Source organism: Aspergillus ruber (assembly GCF_000600275.1).
Source record: "Aspergillus ruber CBS 135680 unplaced genomic scaffold scaffold00003, whole genome shotgun sequence".
Lineage (NCBI taxonomy): Eukaryota > Fungi > Ascomycota > Eurotiomycetes > Eurotiales > Aspergillaceae > Aspergillus > Aspergillus ruber.
The window spans coordinates 321487-340505 of record NW_024467299.1 but is presented as its reverse complement, the minus strand read 5'-3'; the positions used below and the strand labels follow the sequence as shown (position 1 = coordinate 340505).

Sequence of the window (19019 nt, the reverse complement as noted above, 5' to 3'; positions counted from 1 at the left end):
CTCGCCTGCTACATCACCCGTGAGCGTTTTTCTGCTTTTACTCTTAACAAGCTAACCCTAGATTGTCCGTGCCTAGCAACCCACTCGACAATGCCCAAGAAATGTGTCTTCATCACCTACGGAGTGGACGCCGATGCCGTCGCGGGATGGCTCGGGTCATACAGCGGCGAGGACTCAACAAATGATATCAGCAGAGGTCAGTGATATATGCCGATTTCATTGCAAGAGAAACCAGAAATATCAATGTCTATTCAGGTATTTGAGGTGCCACAATAGGGACACAGCGCATGTTGAAGCTCTTCGACAAGTACGATATCAAGACCACGTGGTTCATCCCCGGACATACGTTGGAGTCATTCCCATAGGACATGGCAGCAGTTCGAGACTCTGGACATGAGATTGGTCTTCATGGCTACACGCATGAAAATCCCGCCGAGATGACCATCCCGCAACAGCGCGACGTTCTCGACAAGACTTTTCGATTGCTGACAGATTATGTGAGAAAGCCCTCTCGGGGAAGCGTTGCTCGATGGTAAGAAACTTAGAGATCCCTCACTGATTACTTTTTTGTAAAAAAAAAAAAAAAAAAAAAAAAAAAAAAAAAATTTCTAGAACTTACCGTGTCATTTTATAGGTGGGAAACATCCGAAGAGGGCGCTCAGTTGCTACTTGACTGCGGCCTAGAGTACGACCACAGCTTGAGCCACCACGACTGCCAGACTTATTATCTACGCACGGGGATTAATGGACAAAGATTGATTACACTAAAAAGGCGGAAGAATGGATGAAGCCTCTAGTCCAGGGCAAGCAGACTGGACTCGTCGAAATACCCGGGAATTTGTATATAAATGACCTACCGCCAATGATGTTCATAAAATCGGCCACAAATAGCCATGGATTTGTCAATGCCTGTGGTGTGGAAGATATTTGGAGAGACCATTTTGATTACTTCTATCGGGAATATGACGAATTTGTCTTTCCTATCTCAATTCACCCTGATGCGCCGGGTAGACCTCATGTGCTGCTTATGCACGAGCGGTATGTGTCTCTTGGGGAAACGTTGACTCATTATCAGAAGCAATGCTAACGCTGAACAGACTGATCGAATACTTCAAAAGCCACGAGAGCGTTGAATTGGTCACAATGGAAAATGTGTGCGACGATTTCAAAAAGCGGAACCCTTTTCCCGAAGGCTGTGTGTTTCCTGCAAAGCCTGGTGCGATTCTCAAAGACACTTAAGCGATAAAGGGACACCAAATACAGTTTTGTTGCGGAGGCTGCGCCTAGTAATGCTTGTATTTTGAGATAGTCGAGAAGTTCAATATTATTAGAATACTTGATTGCGAAGTGACTTCGTCGCAGAAATTTTCATGGTTTATGGGCATAAAAAAGAGAGTATTGGTGAACTATTGGCCTTGCACCGAAATAATTTCGAGGTATGCATCGGGAAGGGGGTGGGTATTTTTATGTGCAAAGCAAAAAGACCAAATGGATGAATGCATCATGGTTCTGAGCCCATGTTTTTCAGCTAAAACAAAATATTTAACTAAACTCATCTTCGGCGACATTCAAGCCTTCCTCCAAGTGTCCCCAAGGCGTTATTGTTGCAAAGGGCTTCTTTTAGGGTAGAGGTCTTGGCATTATGAGGGCGTTCGACTATCACCTCCAAAAAACCTCCAAAGGACCTTCATGGAGGTGTTGGTAGTATAAAGATTTTCGAGTGAAGCAAAAATGTATGCGCTTAGCAAAAGTGGTGGGTTTGTCTGATAAAGTTGGACTTTGATCATAAATCCTACCAGCGAGAAGGCGACACCTCCGCTATCTAACCGCCATACGGAAGAGCCTCATCCAAGCCCTTGATGAAACAATCAAACATGCCAGGGGAGCACAACGATCAGTCTCATGTGGTTCTTTGTTCCAGTGATCGAATCAATTCCAACGACTCTCATTTACCGAGTCAATCGTTATCCCACACATCTGTCGTGGCGAGTACTCCCCGTCAGGGCGAGGATGTTGCCAACACACACTTTGCTTCACCAGCCAGTCCACCCTAATATCAGCACTTGGAACTAGCGGGTCATTTGTCGCCGTGACTGATCGGCTCATTCCTTCTCGCAAATGGCGTCTCGGTTGTCGTCTCTGGATCCTTGGCTGATTTGACCCAGTCACGATGGTTGGTAATCGGGGCCTTTGTGTGGCTCACTATATGGAATCTGATTGGGGTCTTCTCGATTAAGCCATCACTGATCGTGCTATATTTTTTCGTGCGCGCTATGCAAGGCCTAGCTGTGGGGGTCTTTAAGTCTACAGCCATGAGTATGTTCGGACGTATCTATAGACCAGGTCAACGGAAGAATAGGGTTTTTGCAGCGATGCCAGCCATGATCCCAATGGGTTTTGGAATAGGCGCCTTACAAGAGGGCGCGTTCAGTGCAAATTTGGAATGGGTCTTTGCCTCTAGTACCTTCATATATCTTTTCCGCGTGCCTGCAACAATCTGGGCTGTCCCTTGCCTTCGGCCATCCGCATCTGTTGCATTGGGAGAGGCATTGTCGATCAAAGACTTCAATTTTCTTGGCGCAGCTGTTAGCGTCTCCGCGTGCGGCGTGATGATCTTTGGCCTTACCCAAGGAGCGCCGACAAACTGGATGCCATATACCTATGCCTTGGTCATAGTTGGCGTGCTACTTTTCATTGCCTTCTACTTCGTCGAACGTCGAGCACGTCGACCATTTATTGACAATCGACTTTGGAAAACATCCGGCTTTCTACCTTTGATCGTATCCTACTTCCTCGGATATGGGGCATACGTCGGGGCTTGGATGTTCTACGCTGTGCGGTTCTCCCTAACAATTCAAAACCGCCCACCTATCATTGTCTCATGTTATTTGATACCGATTTCTGTTGCTGGGGCGGTTGCCACATGGTTAGCTGCTAGAACTTTGCATGTGCTGCCCGGCCACTACATCCTAATTGCCAGCATGATTGCTTTCAGTCTTGGGCCGGTGTTCTTCTTTCCCCAGACCGTTCACACGTCATACTGGGCCCTGTCCTTCCCTGGTATCATCCTGCGCACCTTTGGCCCGGATCTCTCCTTCGCGGCGGCATCGATCTTCATCACCTCCAATGTGCCGAAGTCATTCCAGGGAGCGGCAGGAAGTCTGCTCATCACCATGCAAAATCTATCGTCGGCAATTTTCACCGCTGTTGCGGATACAGTGGGCGAAAGAGTGACGAATTCAGGAGGCTATTCGCTGGATTTGGAATCTTTGCGGGCTATCTGGTGGTTCAGCTTTGGGAGTGCCATGCTTGGTGCGTTGATATGTGCCGTTTTCGTGCGGATCCTCAGGAGTGAAGAAAAAGAGCACATGCAATGATCGAGCAACATGATCGTGACTTGCTGACGTTGCTCGTATATGGAGCTCGTACTTCATATCGGCGGATGTCCGACTGTGCTGAGGATCACTTTGTGGGCGTAGGTAGACACCTCGAAATGGCAGTTGGTTGCCTATCAACATCTATTTAATTTGGAGTCGTAGGCTGTATAGCTCTTCCGCCTACACTGATGATTCCTGTTATTGGTAGTCATATTCAAAGTTGGTGATATAAATCTGGCAGTTGAACGACTAACAAGCAGTTGTGTCAGTCACACCGAATATCTCTTGGTTGATTTTGTTATGATGCCTGAAGCATCAGCTTGGCACTTTGGGTCATCACCTAGGCGGTTCAGGCAACTAACTAGCCCCCCAGCCTCCCAGAATCCAAACAGTTTTTTACTAACCAAATATCTCCTTTCTCGGTTTCTCACTTAGATTTTGTTCCATCTCACTAGAATTCCAGAATCTCTCATCAAACATTTATTTTGTTACGTATGTTGTGAAATCTCTCCAGGGCCCTACATGCCCATTTGGGGTGTGTCAGGCCAGTACCTAACTACCCTAAAACGCCTAGCCACACTTCGAAGGTTCTTTGGGTTCCAATGGTGTCGTCTCAATCAAGGTCGACCAGTTTCTGATGACTTCATGCTCTTTCTTGCATGAATTGAATTGATAAAAGCGCAGGGATAGTCAGTTTTGTCAAAAATCGTCTTTCTTACTAAGTCCATTCAACCGATCCATTGTCTTCCCCGAAGCCTAGCAGTATACCGAGCCCGCTTTATTTGCCCTAGCTGCTAGAATATGATGAGCCAATCAGATAAATTACCTCCATTGCCACTGCCTGATGGTATAGCTGAACGCTACATAGATACAGAACCCTGGGGTTTGCGATACCATATCCTTGAATCGAAGTCCAGACGACCATCGCATCGTCGGCGACAAATTCAGTGCTTATTGCCCGCGAATTTCCGGAGTTCGCATATTCCTGGCGCTGTGTGCTTCCAAAAATAGCTGAAGCTGGGTATCACGCCGTTGCGATGGACAAAAGAGGTCATGGAAGGACTACATCATCGGCCGAGACCGCTCTCCGGCCAGAGAGCTTTCGACCTGTGAATCTAATTCAAGATACGCTCATACTTGCACATGCATTGGGGTACTTTTCTGTTGAATGTATTGTTGGCCATGACATATGCTCTTTGACGGTATCAGCGTGCGCTTTATGCGCCCGGACTTTTTCTGGAGTGCCGTTCTCATGTCAACTCTCTTCAATGGTGATGTCAAACCTCCTGGTTTTCATTCCGCGATATCAGGAATATTCGGAATTATGACTCCAGAAGGTGAGCTGTCGATAGACTGAGCGAACTCCAACCTCCACAGATTTCTACCGCATTTTTACGCAGCCTCCAGTTGCTACGGACCTAAGACTCTTTGGGAAAACAAAATCCAAATGCCATGTACCTTCATTGCCAGACACTGTGGCTCTGCATCAGTTCAAGAAGTCGGGCAATTGAAGCCATGGAACAGGGGGAGGAAGTGTTGAGAAGGGATATTTCAAGGGGACGGTGATGATTCCCGGCACAGGATACTGACTCATCCAGGAGACTCCTGAGACATGCGCTTCTGCTACTTTAGACTTCTTGAAGACTCTGAATTTTTGACGACAAATATAGTGGTGGCCGTTTTCGCTTTCATTGTCAGAAACATAAAGACGCTCTTTCAAACCCTAATTACATGAAGCACTGAACCCATTATGGTCAATACAATATTTGAAATTCTGTCCCAACGTCGAATGTTACAATTTCAAACGCGTAAAGAGCGGAGTAAACGGTAGTTTCATGCGTTGTTGCTGCTTCAAAAATAAACCACGCCCACCATGATATCATCTCATAACAGAAGGTCTACATATTACCCGAAACCCGCACTTTAGACGTTATTCATATTAGCTTTGGCATATCATGTGACTATGGTTCGGAAGAGCATCTCTATGTTTCTGAAATGGAAGGTAAATACGAACTCTTTAGATCATACAATCAAATCCACTTATCTTATGTATTCCACGGTAAACCTACTGCTAGGGCGCTTCTCGGCTTTCAGGAAGACGTGCGTTGAACACTTGCCTGATTTTTCGCAGTATCGCATGGCTCTCGAAAGGCACAATACGACGGACTGGAAAAAATGGGAGAGAGCTTCGGACGAGAGCTCCTAGCCAGGGTGCATTCAACGTCATCTTTCCTTTTCCCAAAACGGAGGCTCAATGTATGGTTCGATAAGGACAGAATGAGGCTTACAGGCGTCCAGTTTTGGTGTACTGCATGAAAGGGTTTGTGATCCTTATAACCAATCTATGGCCCCGCACATTACCGCTTATGCGTTCGATTCCACAGTGATAATATGACCAATTCAACACTTATGATCAGTCTGTTATAGCCTATTGCAAATCAATCGAACTGTGCTTATTTGGAAGGTACACTCACCTTTCTGGTTTCTATTATGGCCTTTTGTATGTTTTATATCAACTTCCACCACGAAATGATTACGGATTCTACCAGTATTTGGTAGAAGGACCAAGCTTATCTGGCCGTAACAAAGGGTTTTTAAGGACCTCATCTCTAAGATCCCACTAATCTATTACATCAGCTTCAGTGAGGCCAACATCATTCACATGTCCAAAGAAGTGATTGATATTGGTCCGCTCGTTCTTTTCAACGTACACCAATGCTCCCGGCCGATTTGCAGCATAAGCCGACACGAGCATAAGTAAAGTGAGCTGGAAGATTTGCTGACTATCCGGATAGGACTTAGTGTCTTTTTTTCCAGTGATAATGAAGCATAATGTACAAACCATCGACATTCAAGACAGATTTTTCTCCAACAGACCCATCCAAATTGAAACGCTCAACTAGGTCTTTGTCCATGTACTGCCATCCTTTTGTTGGAGACCCAAGAAAGTAAAATACTGGAAAAACCCACATCATTAATATTCTGATATATCATCACGTCATTTTCTCCCAGTTGTCGGCGACTCTGTCGATAGTACTCGGGACCAGGTTTTAGCCTTGATGCGGGGAGAGCGAACAGTCATAGCTTCAGGTGGAGATAGGGCTAGCAGAGACCAGGAGAAAACAGTGGCTCGGTCAAGGAAAATGAATAAGGATATCACAATAATGACAGTTGCCCAGAAGATGCTGGAGAAAGACGGTGCAGAGACGACTGTTGCAGGCGGGTTGGTTTGTAAGACTACGAGCGAATTGACGGGGAGGAGACCATTCAAATAAGGAATAGGTTTCTATGGCTCCATAAGACAAATGATTTGTTATTTTTGTCTGAAGTGGTTATAAACGGACTTAAGGATAGCATCTACACACGTCACCATTGAACCTTTGCCCTGCGCATATTGAGCGAAGAGTGAGCTGATCACTGAGCACTGAGTACAGCTCAGTGAGCAAAAGCATATCCTGCGCACGTGAAGTTGATAGAATAAGATTTTGATAAAAAAAGGGAGTTAAAACGGCGCCCAAGGTAGTCAACTTCAGCAGCTAATTTACCGTCAATTAGCGTTGTGGCGTAATTTAGTAGCCAGTACATCGTGCTATGTACAATTGCCCAACTATGGACATGGATTTGACATTCACGCATTCAGCTGTGACTGGCGAGCAATTGAATAGACATACACAGCTAGCTCAAGGATCAAGTTAATAGTCTCGGAGGAATCTATTGACTATTTCTTCAAACGAAAGGAAACAATCTTCCCTTTCTGGTAACGTTAATCACACTAGCCCAATATGGGATTCTATTGCCTCAGGCACCAGGTGGGAAACGTCCGGGGAAATCCATCGCGAGCTCCATTACTCAACTCTGCGCGCCGGAGCTCAACTCAAAAGTCATTCTTTCTATTATCCCTATTCTTTCTTTTACAATTCCAGTTAAAGCTTGTTTGACAGGTCCTGTTACCTTCTGCGACCCCCGAACGCGGAGACTGACGAGAGCTGTGAACATTTGAATCAACCTGAATCGCGGCCTCCCCGCAGTACAAAGTGCAGAAAGCTTTAGTTTCAATATATACACCTATTCTATTGACGAGCTTTTAATATTGGAGACACGAAATACTCGTCAATTGGAGCGCCTCCGTCGTCGCCATGGCTTCGATTGAGGACGATGATGATCGGGATCTTGCAGGTGAGTTCACTCTTCAAACGCTAGAATCGAACGGTGAAGCTGACTTTCGGAATCTCCCTAGGCTCACAGGACGGAAGCTCAGACAATGAGGATGAAACCCTCAGAGACGCAGAGGACGGAGACAACGACAACGACAACGAGAACGAGAACGAGAATGACGCCGACGCCGATGGAGACCAAGATGCAGACAGTCCTTCTAACACTAGCCATATATCTGAAGGCGCCGGAATGGCATCACAACAAAACCCCGATACAGACGTTCATATGACCTCCCCCGAAGCAGCTGCACATGCTGCGACCGACCCTATATCTGCCTTTCATCCCAGTGTGCGCTCGGAATGTCTGACGTGCTCCACCTACGATATCGTTCCTACCACCGCGGCACCCCACAGTACCTCAATCAATGCGGTGACGGCGACGGCAGACATGCGATGGGTATTTAGCGGAGGGTCTGATGGATATGTGCGGAAATTCAACTGGGTGGACTCCATCAATAGCAAATTGATGCTGACAGTGGCGCAAAGGCATCCGTTTGTCGACAGTGTGGTAAAAGCGGGCGTAGTGATGACATACTGGGAGAATATGGATGCTAATGCTCTGTCGCCTGTCTACTCTTTGGCCAGCCATAGTGAGGGTCTCTGGTTGCTGTCTGGTTTGGAATCGGGCGCCATCCGTCTCCAGTCAGTGCGACATGAAGAAGGCAGAGAAATTACATCTCTTCAACAACATAATTCTGCGGTATCTGTATTGAATCTGACGTCCGACGAGAAGTCACTGCTTTCCGGGGGTTGGGACAAACGCGTGTTCGATTGGGATCTAAACACCGGGCAAGCCAGGCGCCCTTTCGGCCCCAGCGCTGGACAAATCTCAGCGATTGACATCCGGCCAGAGTCCAGTCTACCTGTCCCCAGAGATACCACCGATCGACAGCAAACGAATGGGACATATTCATCAAACTACCAGGCCAGCAACGGTGCGAACTTCAATTTTGAAAATACTCCCAACGAGCAGGGCGATTTCGGCGAGGCGAACCCGCAGGCGGGCTCACCGGCCGATTCGCTATTTGGTGGAGCTGACTCGCTATTTGGCGATGGGGACAATGGCGCTGGTGATGGCAACAATCCTTCGGGAAATGCCTTTGGTATGGATAATGACGATGATGAGTTTGGCAAGCTCGCTGGCAGCATGCTTCCTGACGCGGATGCCCCTGGTGAACAAGATCATGAAATGACTGGCCAGCAAAACGGCGTGGCAGAAGCACCAAAAGACACCAGCAATGAGAATACAAACGCAAATACGACAACCCAACAACCAGATGCACATGGAGCAGAGCTTCCAAATGGAACACATCCTGAAGCCAACGGGCTACCTCATGCAGAGGAACTAGAGCCCCCTTCTCAAAGCCAGGACTTCTCACAGCAGACAACCCAATCCGAGTCAAATGCGGACAATGTGTTCCTCTCTGCATCAATCGACGGTACGATCCGAGTGTGGGATAGGCGACAGCCCGACGCGATTGCCCGTATCACATCTCGCAATGCTCCACCATGGTGTATGAATGCTTGTTGGTCTCCAGATGGAAACTATATATACGCCGGCCGACGGAACGGCACAGTCGAGGAATTCAGTCTTCATAAGGGTCTACGGGAAACGGAGCGCATTTTCAAATTCCCTCAGGGTAGTGGACCGGTGACGGCTGTCAAGGCTATGCCTAATGGAAGACATATAGTTTGGTGCGTCTTTTTCTCCATCCTCTCAATGAAACCCATACTAACGACTGGCCATAGTGCATCCCATGACATCCTCCGGCTTTACGACTTGAAGCATGAACACGTCACCCGTCACTCCACCGTACCTTTCCTTATTATCCCGGGTCACCGCACAGGAACAATATCCCAGCTTTACATTGACCAAGCATGTCGGTTTATGATTTCGACGAGCGGCAATCGTGGCTGGGAAGGCAACACTACTGAAGTGCTGCTCGGGTACGAAATTGGCGTTCCGCGGTGATTTTCCCTTGCTCTTGGTTGTATATCAAAGTATATCCCTGTGGCTACGGAGCTATGGGGGCATTGCTATTCATGGAGAAGAAATACTTGACTTGTTGGAGTAAGGCTTGCATATTGATGGTGATTTGCTTTATGGAACTATGCTACGGATACCTTTTTGGATACTATACTTTCATGAATGATTTATATCTTTTCTTATTTCACAACAATGCTGGATGTGTATGTGCAAGTCATGGAACTGTTGTACTAACGCCATCTGGAGAGTGTATGTGCCCTAATCAAAACCTAACCAAATAAACCACAATGCAAGTAAAAACAAATCATCATAGTTCATCATCATGGATATATATTATCATCAAGATCAAGCCCATCACATACATCATACAATCCTGCTCTCCAAGTTTCATAAAAAGGGTTCCCCGCCCACCGAACATGTCCATCACGATCATGGTCAAAAATGACATACGCTGGTCGTTCATCTTCATCATAATCATCATCTCTAGTTGTCTGAACAGCTTCCGGACCCGCCGCAAGCTGTCCAAGCCCAGGGAGATCTATATTAGGAACATGTCCTCGTGCCTCAACCTGTCCAGCCCCAACATTACTAACTGTGACCAGGTACACAGGCGGGAGCGCATTATTCAGCTCAGCTTTCAGCGGCATAGAAGTCCAAGCTTCATTATCCCATGATTCCCGTCGATTCTGATCATACCGTTGCGGCAGCGGTCTTGACAAGAACAGATCATCCAACTTCCCCGTATCAAGCAGTAAGCCCGGGGTCTGCAGATATAGCACACTATCATACTGCATGAACTGAATCTGTCCAAGGCGCAACAATTTCGTATCTGTGGGTGCATAACCCGCCGACGTCGCAGCTGTCATGTCGATAGGCAATAACCAAATATTATACTTGATACTTGCGGAGCGGAGGAGAGAGAGAACTTTTGTGACGGATTTCGAAAGTTTCTTGTTCTTGGACGAGGGTTGGTCCCATTCTTGCGGATACATGAAGAGACGGTCTTGAACTGCTGTGCCGTTTTTGGAGAGGTGGTGGAAGAAGAGGATTGCAGAGCAGATGTTCGAGGGATCAGGGGTGGAGAGGAGTTGAACGTATGCGTAGTTGCCATTGTTGTCTTGCTGCCTGTCATTGCTGCTGTCGTGGTAGGGTTGGTCGTAGCTGGTGTCCCTCCTAGCATTCCGATATGTCGATCGTGAATCGTGTTTGGCAAGGGGGTATGAGGAGTCTGAGGGAGGCTTGAGGGCTTGTTGAATGTTCCTGACGGATTGCTGCTGGAGGACATAGCCGGATAGGAACAAGAGGAATGTGAAGATAAAGATGACTCCCATGGAGATAATGGAGGAGACGGTGGAGGGAGTTAAGAGCACCATGGTTGTGACGGGGTATGAGATACCCGCATGGGTATCGAAGTATATCTGTCTAGAAAGAGTGTCTGGCCACGCGACGCTGCCCGCAATTCAACCACGGGAGAGATCATTATGAGAATCAAATTGGACCCTTGGATCCACAGCCTTACGATCTCCCACCCGATGCCGATTCGGGGTTGTTTACCTCCCGCGACGGTTGGCCGTGCGACAATCGATAACGCCCGGTCTCGGTGGTCTTGGCAGCGGAAAACCGGAACAATTCTATCTCCGGCGGCGCGAGCTTTCATCTTCAAGTCTATCGCGTTGATTGAAAACGAGCTCAATCCAACTTTCCCCAGCTAAAAGGTAACATGTCGACCCATCGTGCCGATGCTAGCACCTTTCTTGACAACCGCGGCTACTCCGGCCCCCTAGTCCGCGGTGTCAACCCAGCCACGCTCTTCGAAAAAGCCGTCCGCGATCGCATCACAGACTCCTACTACTGGAAAGAGCAATGCTTCGGATTAAACGCCGCGACTCTCTGCGACCGCGCCATCGAACTGTCCTCTATCGGCGGTACCTACGGTGTCTCCGAGAAACCGACGGCCTTTCTCTGCCTTGCGTTCAAGATGCTCCAGTTAAACCCGACTCGCGATATCGTGCTTGAATACTTGAATTTCTCGGATCCGGGGAGTGACGATGAAGACCAGGATAACGAGGTGCTTCAAAATCGTGGCGACTTCAAGTACCTGCGCGCTCTGGCGGCATTTTATGTCCGGTTGACTTTCGATGCGGTGGATGTGTACAAGACGCTTGAGCCGCTGCTACTCGACTATCGGAAAATCAAGCGCCGTGTGCGGGATTCGTTTGTGCTTACGTATATGGATCAATTCGTCGATGACCTTCTTACGAAAGAACGGATGTGTGGTACGAGTTTGTGGAAGTTGCCGTCGAGGCAGCAGTTGGAGGATCTTGAATTGTTGGATGAAAGGGTTAGTCCACTGGCAGATGAGTTGGAGGAAATGGATCAAGATAGCGACGATGGGGGGATGAAGGAGAGTCGTTCCGGCTCTTCAGATCATACGGGAGAGGACTGAGTCGTCCGCCGTGCGTCGCTATGATCCCTATTTCGAGGTTGTCTGTCAATTCAGAAGTCCGTCACCGAAGACGCTGCCTCCACCAGATATACAATGCCTCCCACCATTGCCGTCACAAATTGAGGCTGCCATCATCCAGTCTCACCACATGCGCCAAAGACAACGCGCAAATTGAAAGATATCGGACATCGTCACGAATCTACACTAGTCAGAAAAGCTGTGAGGTGTGACAAGACCCAAGAGCCGACCGTCACGGATGGACGAATTGGTGTGTGTTGTACTACATGGTTTGAATGTATATAATGAATTCCAGGACCAGCATGCTCATTCGTTGTAGGTATTTTCAATTGAGCACAAAATAAAACGAATCAAAACACATGAACATCATGAACTAAACAGGGCTGGAAGCATTAGAACCCCTGCTGACGATGCCACTTGTCCTCCCACCCCCCAAAATACGGACTCTCATCCAGCGTCCCAACCTCCCAATCCCTCTCCACAAGTCCATTACTCCTTTGCTCCTCCGCCCATTCCTCCATCACCGGTAAAATCACGTGCTCAACATGCCAAGTCCCCTTATATTCCAACAAAGTCTTCTTCCCCTCTTTCATATTCTTAGCCACCAGTGCCGGGACACCCGGCTCATCGCGGAACTCCGCCACCGGCGTGAATAGGGCTTTGAAGTTGAAGACGACGGCTGCAGAGAGGGGGAGACGGCGGAGTGTTTGCCAGTCGACGCGAAGGTGGCAGTCGGAGAGTTTTAGGGTGGGAGATTGGTGCGTGCGGTGAATTTCGAGGGGGGAGCCTTTTGGCATCCATAGGGGCTGGCCGACTTCGAGGCCCCAGGAACCACGTTGGATTGGTTTATATGTTGGGAGTTTAATGAAGAAGCTGTTCCCTCACATTAGACTTGGAGTTTTGTTTAAGAGTACTGAGGTTGCTTACCGCTCCATAGAGGTTTGCATCTTCTCCTTGTAATCCGGGACAGGCTTGTGTATCAAATGAAGTGGAAGGCCCATCTTCTCGTTAATACTCCATCCAATCGAAGAGCAAATGACTCCTGCACGGAGTATGTAACAACCAGTCTTATCATCTCGCAGCGTGAGACCAAAGTCCTCGGGAATATTATCAAGCAAAATCTCCAGAGGATGCTTGGACCTGACGTCCTGTTCCGTGCCAAGGATTCTGTTTTGAAAAATTCTCTTGTCGACTAAGGTGAAGTACTGCGGATATCGGGCGCAAACGTTTTGGAGGACCATTTCCATGAGCTCTTTACAGGCTAGTTCGGAGCCGGGGAGGTAGCCAAGGACCCCGTTTCCGTGTTCGGCGTATAGTTCTTTGCGTTGGGCTATTCGTTGCTTGTAGGTGTTTTCGAGTTCGATCCACCAATCTGTTTCCATTTTTGAGATTGCTAACGGCATTTTTTGTTAGATGGCCATTAATTGAGGTTTTACAGTTAGGGACATACACATGGTCTGATGGTAAACCCATCTGAACGGTCGATAGGGTCTGGCCAGCGACTTGTTGATATCGAACTTGTGGTAGGGCTGAGGCAATGGAACTCCACTAAGCTCTGCATAGTCCGGGAAATCCCCCAACTCTCGAACCTCCTGTACCGAGAACCCAGTCGGGGTATACTTTTCCTCCTGGCAAGTTTCATAGCTCGTATCCATGGGCAAGATGTGTTGAAGGACCTCTTCCTCCTCAACGTGCTGTACTTCACCCAAGATCTTACCAAGTGCCTCTCGTTGTTGCGGCGGTAGGACATTCGCATAATCTGGTGATTCGGGGCTTCGTGGTCTCTTTCCTAACAATATTGATCGGGGGGGTGTTTCGGCTGTTAATGGCCTGCAACGCCTTATTCGACTGAAAATTGGTTTGCTCCGTTTTCTGTCTAGGGCAAGATACAACCCCGTCAGTACTACCATTAGAGCGCCAGCCCACCCAATATTGTCCAAGACAGTCGATACATCCATGACGTCGTATGTTCAATCACGGTAGAAGTGTGAGATTGGAAAGTCGCATCAAACAGATTTGTATACCATATATCAGAAGACGAGAATCCGTGCAAGCTGGTGGTCGGCTGTAGCCCAAGCATTTATCAGCCCATTCCAACAACCATCCGAATCCCTGGTCCATTACTGTGTCAGTATTGACCCGGTGTGACACGAATAGGCTTACTCTCTTTGGTGAGACGATTCTGATAAGAGATAAGAAGTCGTATGACAGATCCGATTGACTGGGATATCTCGCATCGAATCGAGGATCCTTGCAGGTTTTATGGTAGTTGATGAAGGTGATCTGGAGTCCCCATATTCTTCTGTTAACTCTTATATTACTTTCCCGGGTGGAAGCATTAATTCCTCCACTTTCAAAGTAACGGGTGTGTTGAGCTTCTAGTCCGGGGTCTCTGTTCAAACTAGCTAACGCCACACCAATGCAAAGAATACCCCACAGCACGAAAGCATGCAGATACCAGACCTTCCTCACAAAGCATTCCCAGTTGCGTATGGCGATGCGAGTCCTGATAGCACAAGCAACAATAACTAGTTGGATTAGCTTGACAGATGAGGAAAATACAAGCAATTAGGTTGCATTGCCCGAAAGGGTAAAACTATCCAGGTCATGTGCCCTGAGCCTCGTTCAATGCCACTTCTTCAACCACTACTTTAACTATAGTGGTTTTCTTCGAATGCTGTTAAAGTTATGAATGTTGGATACATGATAAAGACTGTCTCGAAAATAGCAGGAATGTTCAATATTCCGGGCAAAGAACCCCAGATTCTTTACCAATGCCATTGTCTTCTTGGCAGTCTTTGTCCTCACAACCTATAGGTTTTCCAATGAAGAAAACCCATCTCCTTAATCATCAGACAATGGCATTGTTTGTCTTCTTTGGCGGATTTATACACATAAAAGTCCCAGCAGCCTTTCATCGGGTTGAGAAACACAAAGCCCTGTTCACGGAATGTTCCCTTCGGTATACAGAATGAGTCTCTGGCCTTTCATCTGTTTTCTCGTGGGATATTCAGCTCCCAGATGATATAAGATACAGCGATGTCTCGTATTCGTCTATATAAAGTCCAGAAATTTCAACCCACTCATGACCCATCCATCACCAATCTACAGCATCATCTGCAGATACAATCCCACTAATCTTCACGACACAAACTGCTTAAATTCCACAATGGAGTCAACCGGCATAGGAAGCCTCCCTCGCGAGCTTATCGGCAACATTGCGGGTAACCTCAATGTCAAGGACATGTCTAACTTCTCCAAGACCAACGCCGGCATAAACAGTGCCATCCAACACCAGCTCAAAGAGACGGCCAGAAACCGCGCCTTCACCTCTGAAGAGTACTATGAACATGCCATTATCCTCGAAAGCGGCAAGCTGGTTCTCGACCAGAACATGGTGTTCAATGGCCCCCCTGAACCCATCGTTACAGCAATCGCGAAGGACAAAGCTAGTAAGGTGGAGGGCTATTTGGACGCGGGCATTGATGTCAACGCATACTCGATCCACGGTGAGAGGCTCCTGTATATCGCGGCGGGATATGGGGCCAACCAGGTAATCCAGCTCTTGCTGAGCAGAGGAGCGAATATTAACCTGTTCAACATTGCGTCCCAGAACACTCCGGTGGTCATGGCAGCGTATAACCATGACGACGAGCTCGTCCGCACCCTAATCGAAGCCGGCGCGGACGTGAACGCCCCCAACGTGGTCTCCTTTATAGTCCAGAACTGCAACCTCGAAACCCTCTCGTTCGCCATCGGCCACGGAGCGAGGCTTGAGGAAACTAACAATAATGGCACTCGCTTCAGCACCCGTGGAGTCCCCCTCCTCCACGACGCGGCCATGAATCCTTCCACGCGCGTTTTAAATTTCATCATGGACCTTTTCCCGAATACTCTCAACGCCACCGAAGAAACCCACGGCCGCAACGCGCTCTGGGCTGCCGCTCAGGCCGAAAATACTGCCGCTGTCCGTCTTCTCATCGCCGCGGGAATCAACATCAACCATCTCAACAACAACCACGAAACCATCCTCCACGGGGCTCTGGAGTGTATGATGCACACTAACATCCCGCGCATGTTGCTGGAGAGCGGCATCCTTATCGGAGTCCGTGGCCGGGCTGGCATGACTGAATTGCACTACGCGGCGTATTATGGTGCTGCGAGTATGGTTAGAATGCTCCTTGCCGAGGACATGTGTGCTAACTCTCGTGATGCACATAGAAGGACGCCGTTGCATTTGGCTGCACGGAGGGGTCATATCGCTGCCGCGGATGTCCTTACTAAATGGGGAGATGCGCAGTTGAACTGTACGGATGCGGTGGGTAGAACCCCGAAGGATGTTGCGTTGGCGAGGGGACACATTGAATTTGCTGACTATATCGAACTCAAGTTGCAGGAGCTGGCCATGCCGTCGTAGGTGGACTCGGATCTTCGAGTCGTTGATGTGCTAACTGCTACCAGATCATTTGCTTTATGGGGTGTCAAGTTTATGTTCAGGATGAGTTAAAGGTTGTGGTTTGAGATCATGTCTGCTTCAGGTTGACGTGAGATAGCTAAGTTTGTTTTATGTTTTTGGGTGTTTATAGAAGATCATATTCAAAGTGAGTTTGAATCAATCAGTGTATATGAATCCCTTCCTACACACTCGTAGTTTTGTAAATATGTGACATGCAATTTAACAAACTACCTCCAAATACCGGTGACAGTGAATATCTACTTGTAAATGTAAATGCAAACAAAAGAGACGCTGAGAAGCAGACATATCACAAAGCAAACAGAAAGCGGTCTAATGATCCCGTGTGTTCTCATGTGCTGACACAGAGATCGATAAATAATGCAAAATGTATTATCGTGACACATCTCGTAAGTCGGCCTACCTTGCTGCATGGAAACTTCAGGTATGCCTCTTCTTTTTTTAGCCCCGAAGGGATGTTAATCGAGTCCGTGATCTTTGCATGCTTAGATCAAAAGGAATCGAATGAAAGATTATGTGACAATTGGGTATCATAACACCGCTGTTCGCCGAACCGAGCAAAGAATGACGACAATGAGATGCGAGATGCGAGGATGCGACAGAAAGCAAGCACAAAACAAATATAAAGAGAAAGTAGATTATCAAACATAAAAAAAAATCCACGTTTAATCGGGGTTTGTTGCCTGCATTACTGTTAGTCACGCATTGATTACACAATTGTAAGTTAGATGCTTACCCGTAGCACAGGCCTTGAGTAGTCCTCATTGTCCTGAAGCGATACGCTGCTATCCCGGGGACCGTTTGGATAGAGAACGGTGTTCGTCTTCATGCGGTTATCGATAAAGGTCGCGTTCGGGTTGCGTGTGGCAGTAGGTGACCCTCCAAGAGTAGTGTTGTCGGAAAAGACGGACCTCATGAAGCTCATCTGGGAGCCCTTGCTGTTGCGACCATCCAGTAATTGCATGCTGGGATCAGGACTGTTTGCGCGTTGGCGTTTCTTGGAACAGTACCAGATGAGGATCAGAGCCAAGATTGCAAGGAAACCTGCGACGGAGCCAACAGCAACACCAGCCACAGCGCCATTGCTTAGCCCAGAGTCGCTGTCTTTGCTGCTAGTCGATGAAGTATCTGCAGCAGCGGTCGCACCTGATCCGCCAACTGTAACCGTCTGGACCTGGCCTCCGATTGTCTCAACTTTACTATCTCCTGAATTCGTCGTGCTCGCTCCTGTGGTCTCTGTTGAGGTGCCTGTCTGTGAGAAGTCAGCATGATTGAACTCAAGACAACATTCAGCAAAGTACAAGATAACCTACCGAAGTTCCAGTCGAAGAGGCGCCTGATGCGCTGGCCGTGCTAGATGGCATATGATCCATCAATACGATGTAGCCATACAAGCCTTCCTCCACATTTCCACAATTGTCGGACGGGTACCCAGGGCAGCCGTCGTTGCACTCTGAAACATTGACATTGGTTGCCTTATTAGGTGCGACATTCGAGCACCAACAGTTTTTGCCTTGGAGAATGCCGAATGCATAATCTGACGTGCACGTAGATGTGCAAGCCCCGACAGACTGAAAGGTATCGGTATCTAGGTAACACAAGTTAGCAAAGATGCACAGGTCATACCACCACAATCACGGCACTTACTCGCATCATTGTCGGATCCCGTATTAACCGAGGAACAGTATTTCACAGAATTTTCGGCTCCGAAGACGGGTGATGCAAGCAACAAAAGCCATGAGAAAGCGAATGCGAGGAGCATGTTGGCGGATAACTCTGCACTTTCCGGGTCGGGTATGTATTATGTCGGAAAAGTAAACAATCGATAATGGTCGGGTTGGTGTAACAAAATGTATCGACGGCTTATTTCCCAGTCCTCCTTCGATAGTCTTTTTTTTATTTTTATTTTTCCCTCAATTCACTGATCCAAGCGCCTAGTTCAAATGATCACCGGTCGGGCGGCAGTATCAATGGATGATATAACGTCAGAAACCCGCGAGGCTAAGGGGGGATAATTTCATCGGTCGCCGGATCGACTTGTCAGAGGACCTATGATAGTCCCAAGCCGGAAGCGTTGGGTCAAAAAAAAAAGGATCGGGTTGTATAAGTGGTAGGGAACCAATCCAAGCTAGATGGGTTGATGATAATTCCTAAAATGTCGATCAGCCATGGAACAATGACATAGCGAGAAAATAGCCGATAAGCAGCTGAGAGGTGAAAAAGAAAAAGAATAAGCTGCAACAACGTACCTGAGTAACACAGCCCAACAGATGATTTGTTGCTGGTCCAGCTGAGAATACGCAAAGTGATTTTCGAGCCTACAGCTGAACAGACGAGGACCCGAGTTGGCGGAGAGAAAAGAGAGAGGGAGAAAGAAGCGTCGAAAAACCAGGCTCAAAGAGATTCTCGCATTATCACCCTATGAGGGGATCGCGAGAGTTGGTCAGCAAATCAACAGGCTGACCGTCAACAGAGCACCAAAAGACCACAGACGATGGACGAC

General features: G+C 47.8%; 10 protein-coding genes across 10 annotated transcripts; 5 read left to right on the top strand and 5 right to left on the bottom strand.

The window, feature by feature from the left end:
* Window positions 1-368: 368 nt before the first annotated feature.
* EURHEDRAFT_374509 (uncharacterized protein) lies at window positions 369-1239 on the top strand (the record flags this gene model as incomplete). Its single annotated transcript, XM_040778643.1, has 3 exons — window positions 369-497; window positions 755-1038; window positions 1098-1239. The coding sequence occupies 3 exons, from the start codon at window positions 369-371 to the stop codon at window positions 1237-1239; spliced, it is 555 nt and encodes a 184-aa protein (XP_040642110.1).
* Window positions 1240-2093: 854 nt separating this feature from the next.
* Window positions 2094-3377, top strand: EURHEDRAFT_448296 (MFS general substrate transporter; the record flags this gene model as incomplete). The annotated part of the gene is made up of 1 exon (XM_040783731.1): window positions 2094-3377. A coding segment is annotated over one exon (1284 nt), but the record flags the coding sequence as incomplete, so codon positions are not given.
* A 2245-nt stretch (window positions 3378-5622) lies between these two features.
* Window positions 5623-6124, bottom strand: EURHEDRAFT_210637 (uncharacterized protein). The gene is made up of 2 exons (XM_040777976.1): window positions 5852-6124; window positions 5623-5783 (listed from the first exon to the last, which is right to left on the bottom strand). Exons 1-2 carry the CDS (start codon window positions 5982-5984, stop codon window positions 5662-5664), a joined length of 255 nt encoding a protein of 84 aa, XP_040642108.1. The 5' UTR covers window positions 5985-6124; the 3' UTR covers window positions 5623-5661.
* Window positions 6125-6150: 26 nt separating this feature from the next.
* On the bottom strand, window positions 6151-6886 carry EURHEDRAFT_210622 (uncharacterized protein). The gene is made up of 3 exons (XM_040777975.1): window positions 6743-6886; window positions 6220-6663; window positions 6151-6160 (listed from the first exon to the last, which is right to left on the bottom strand). The coding sequence occupies exons 1-2, from the start codon at window positions 6827-6829 to the stop codon at window positions 6376-6378; spliced, it is 375 nt and encodes a 124-aa protein (XP_040642107.1). The 5' UTR covers window positions 6830-6886; the 3' UTR covers window positions 6151-6160; window positions 6220-6375.
* A 627-nt stretch (window positions 6887-7513) lies between these two features.
* Window positions 7514-9563, top strand: EURHEDRAFT_448464 (WD40 repeat domain-containing protein; the record flags this gene model as incomplete). Its single annotated transcript, XM_040783743.1, has 3 exons — window positions 7514-7553; window positions 7615-9286; window positions 9341-9563. 3 exons carry the CDS (start codon window positions 7514-7516, stop codon window positions 9561-9563), a joined length of 1935 nt encoding a protein of 644 aa, XP_040642106.1.
* Window positions 9564-9705: 142 nt separating this feature from the next.
* EURHEDRAFT_408761 (uncharacterized protein) lies at window positions 9706-11110 on the bottom strand. Its single transcript, XM_040780909.1, has one exon. The coding sequence runs from the start codon at window positions 10949-10951 to the stop codon at window positions 9899-9901; it is 1053 nt and encodes a 350-aa protein (XP_040642105.1). The 5' UTR covers window positions 10952-11110; the 3' UTR covers window positions 9706-9898.
* A 188-nt stretch (window positions 11111-11298) lies between these two features.
* Window positions 11299-12024, top strand: EURHEDRAFT_512664 (PRP38 family protein; the record flags this gene model as incomplete). Its single annotated transcript, XM_040786088.1, has 1 exon — window positions 11299-12024. One exon carries the CDS (start codon window positions 11299-11301, stop codon window positions 12022-12024), a length of 726 nt encoding a protein of 241 aa, XP_040642104.1.
* A 410-nt stretch (window positions 12025-12434) lies between these two features.
* On the bottom strand, window positions 12435-14000 carry EURHEDRAFT_399712 (heme-dependent oxidative N-demethylase family protein; the record flags this gene model as incomplete). The annotated part of the gene is made up of 3 exons (XM_040779953.1): window positions 12435-12915; window positions 12970-13435; window positions 13493-14000. The coding sequence occupies 3 exons, from the start codon at window positions 13998-14000 to the stop codon at window positions 12435-12437; spliced, it is 1455 nt and encodes a 484-aa protein (XP_040642103.1).
* A 1211-nt stretch (window positions 14001-15211) lies between these two features.
* EURHEDRAFT_399711 (F-box domain and ankyrin repeat protein) lies at window positions 15212-16459 on the top strand (the record flags this gene model as incomplete). The annotated part of the gene is made up of 1 exon (XM_040779952.1): window positions 15212-16459. The coding sequence occupies one exon, from the start codon at window positions 15212-15214 to the stop codon at window positions 16457-16459; it is 1248 nt and encodes a 415-aa protein (XP_040642102.1).
* A 722-nt stretch (window positions 16460-17181) lies between these two features.
* EURHEDRAFT_399710 (uncharacterized protein) lies at window positions 17182-18278 on the bottom strand (the record flags this gene model as incomplete). Its single annotated transcript, XM_040779951.1, has 4 exons — window positions 17182-17199; window positions 17253-17768; window positions 17830-18104; window positions 18164-18278. 4 exons carry the CDS (start codon window positions 18276-18278, stop codon window positions 17182-17184), a joined length of 924 nt encoding a protein of 307 aa, XP_040642101.1.
* Window positions 18279-19019: the final 741 nt, after the last annotated feature.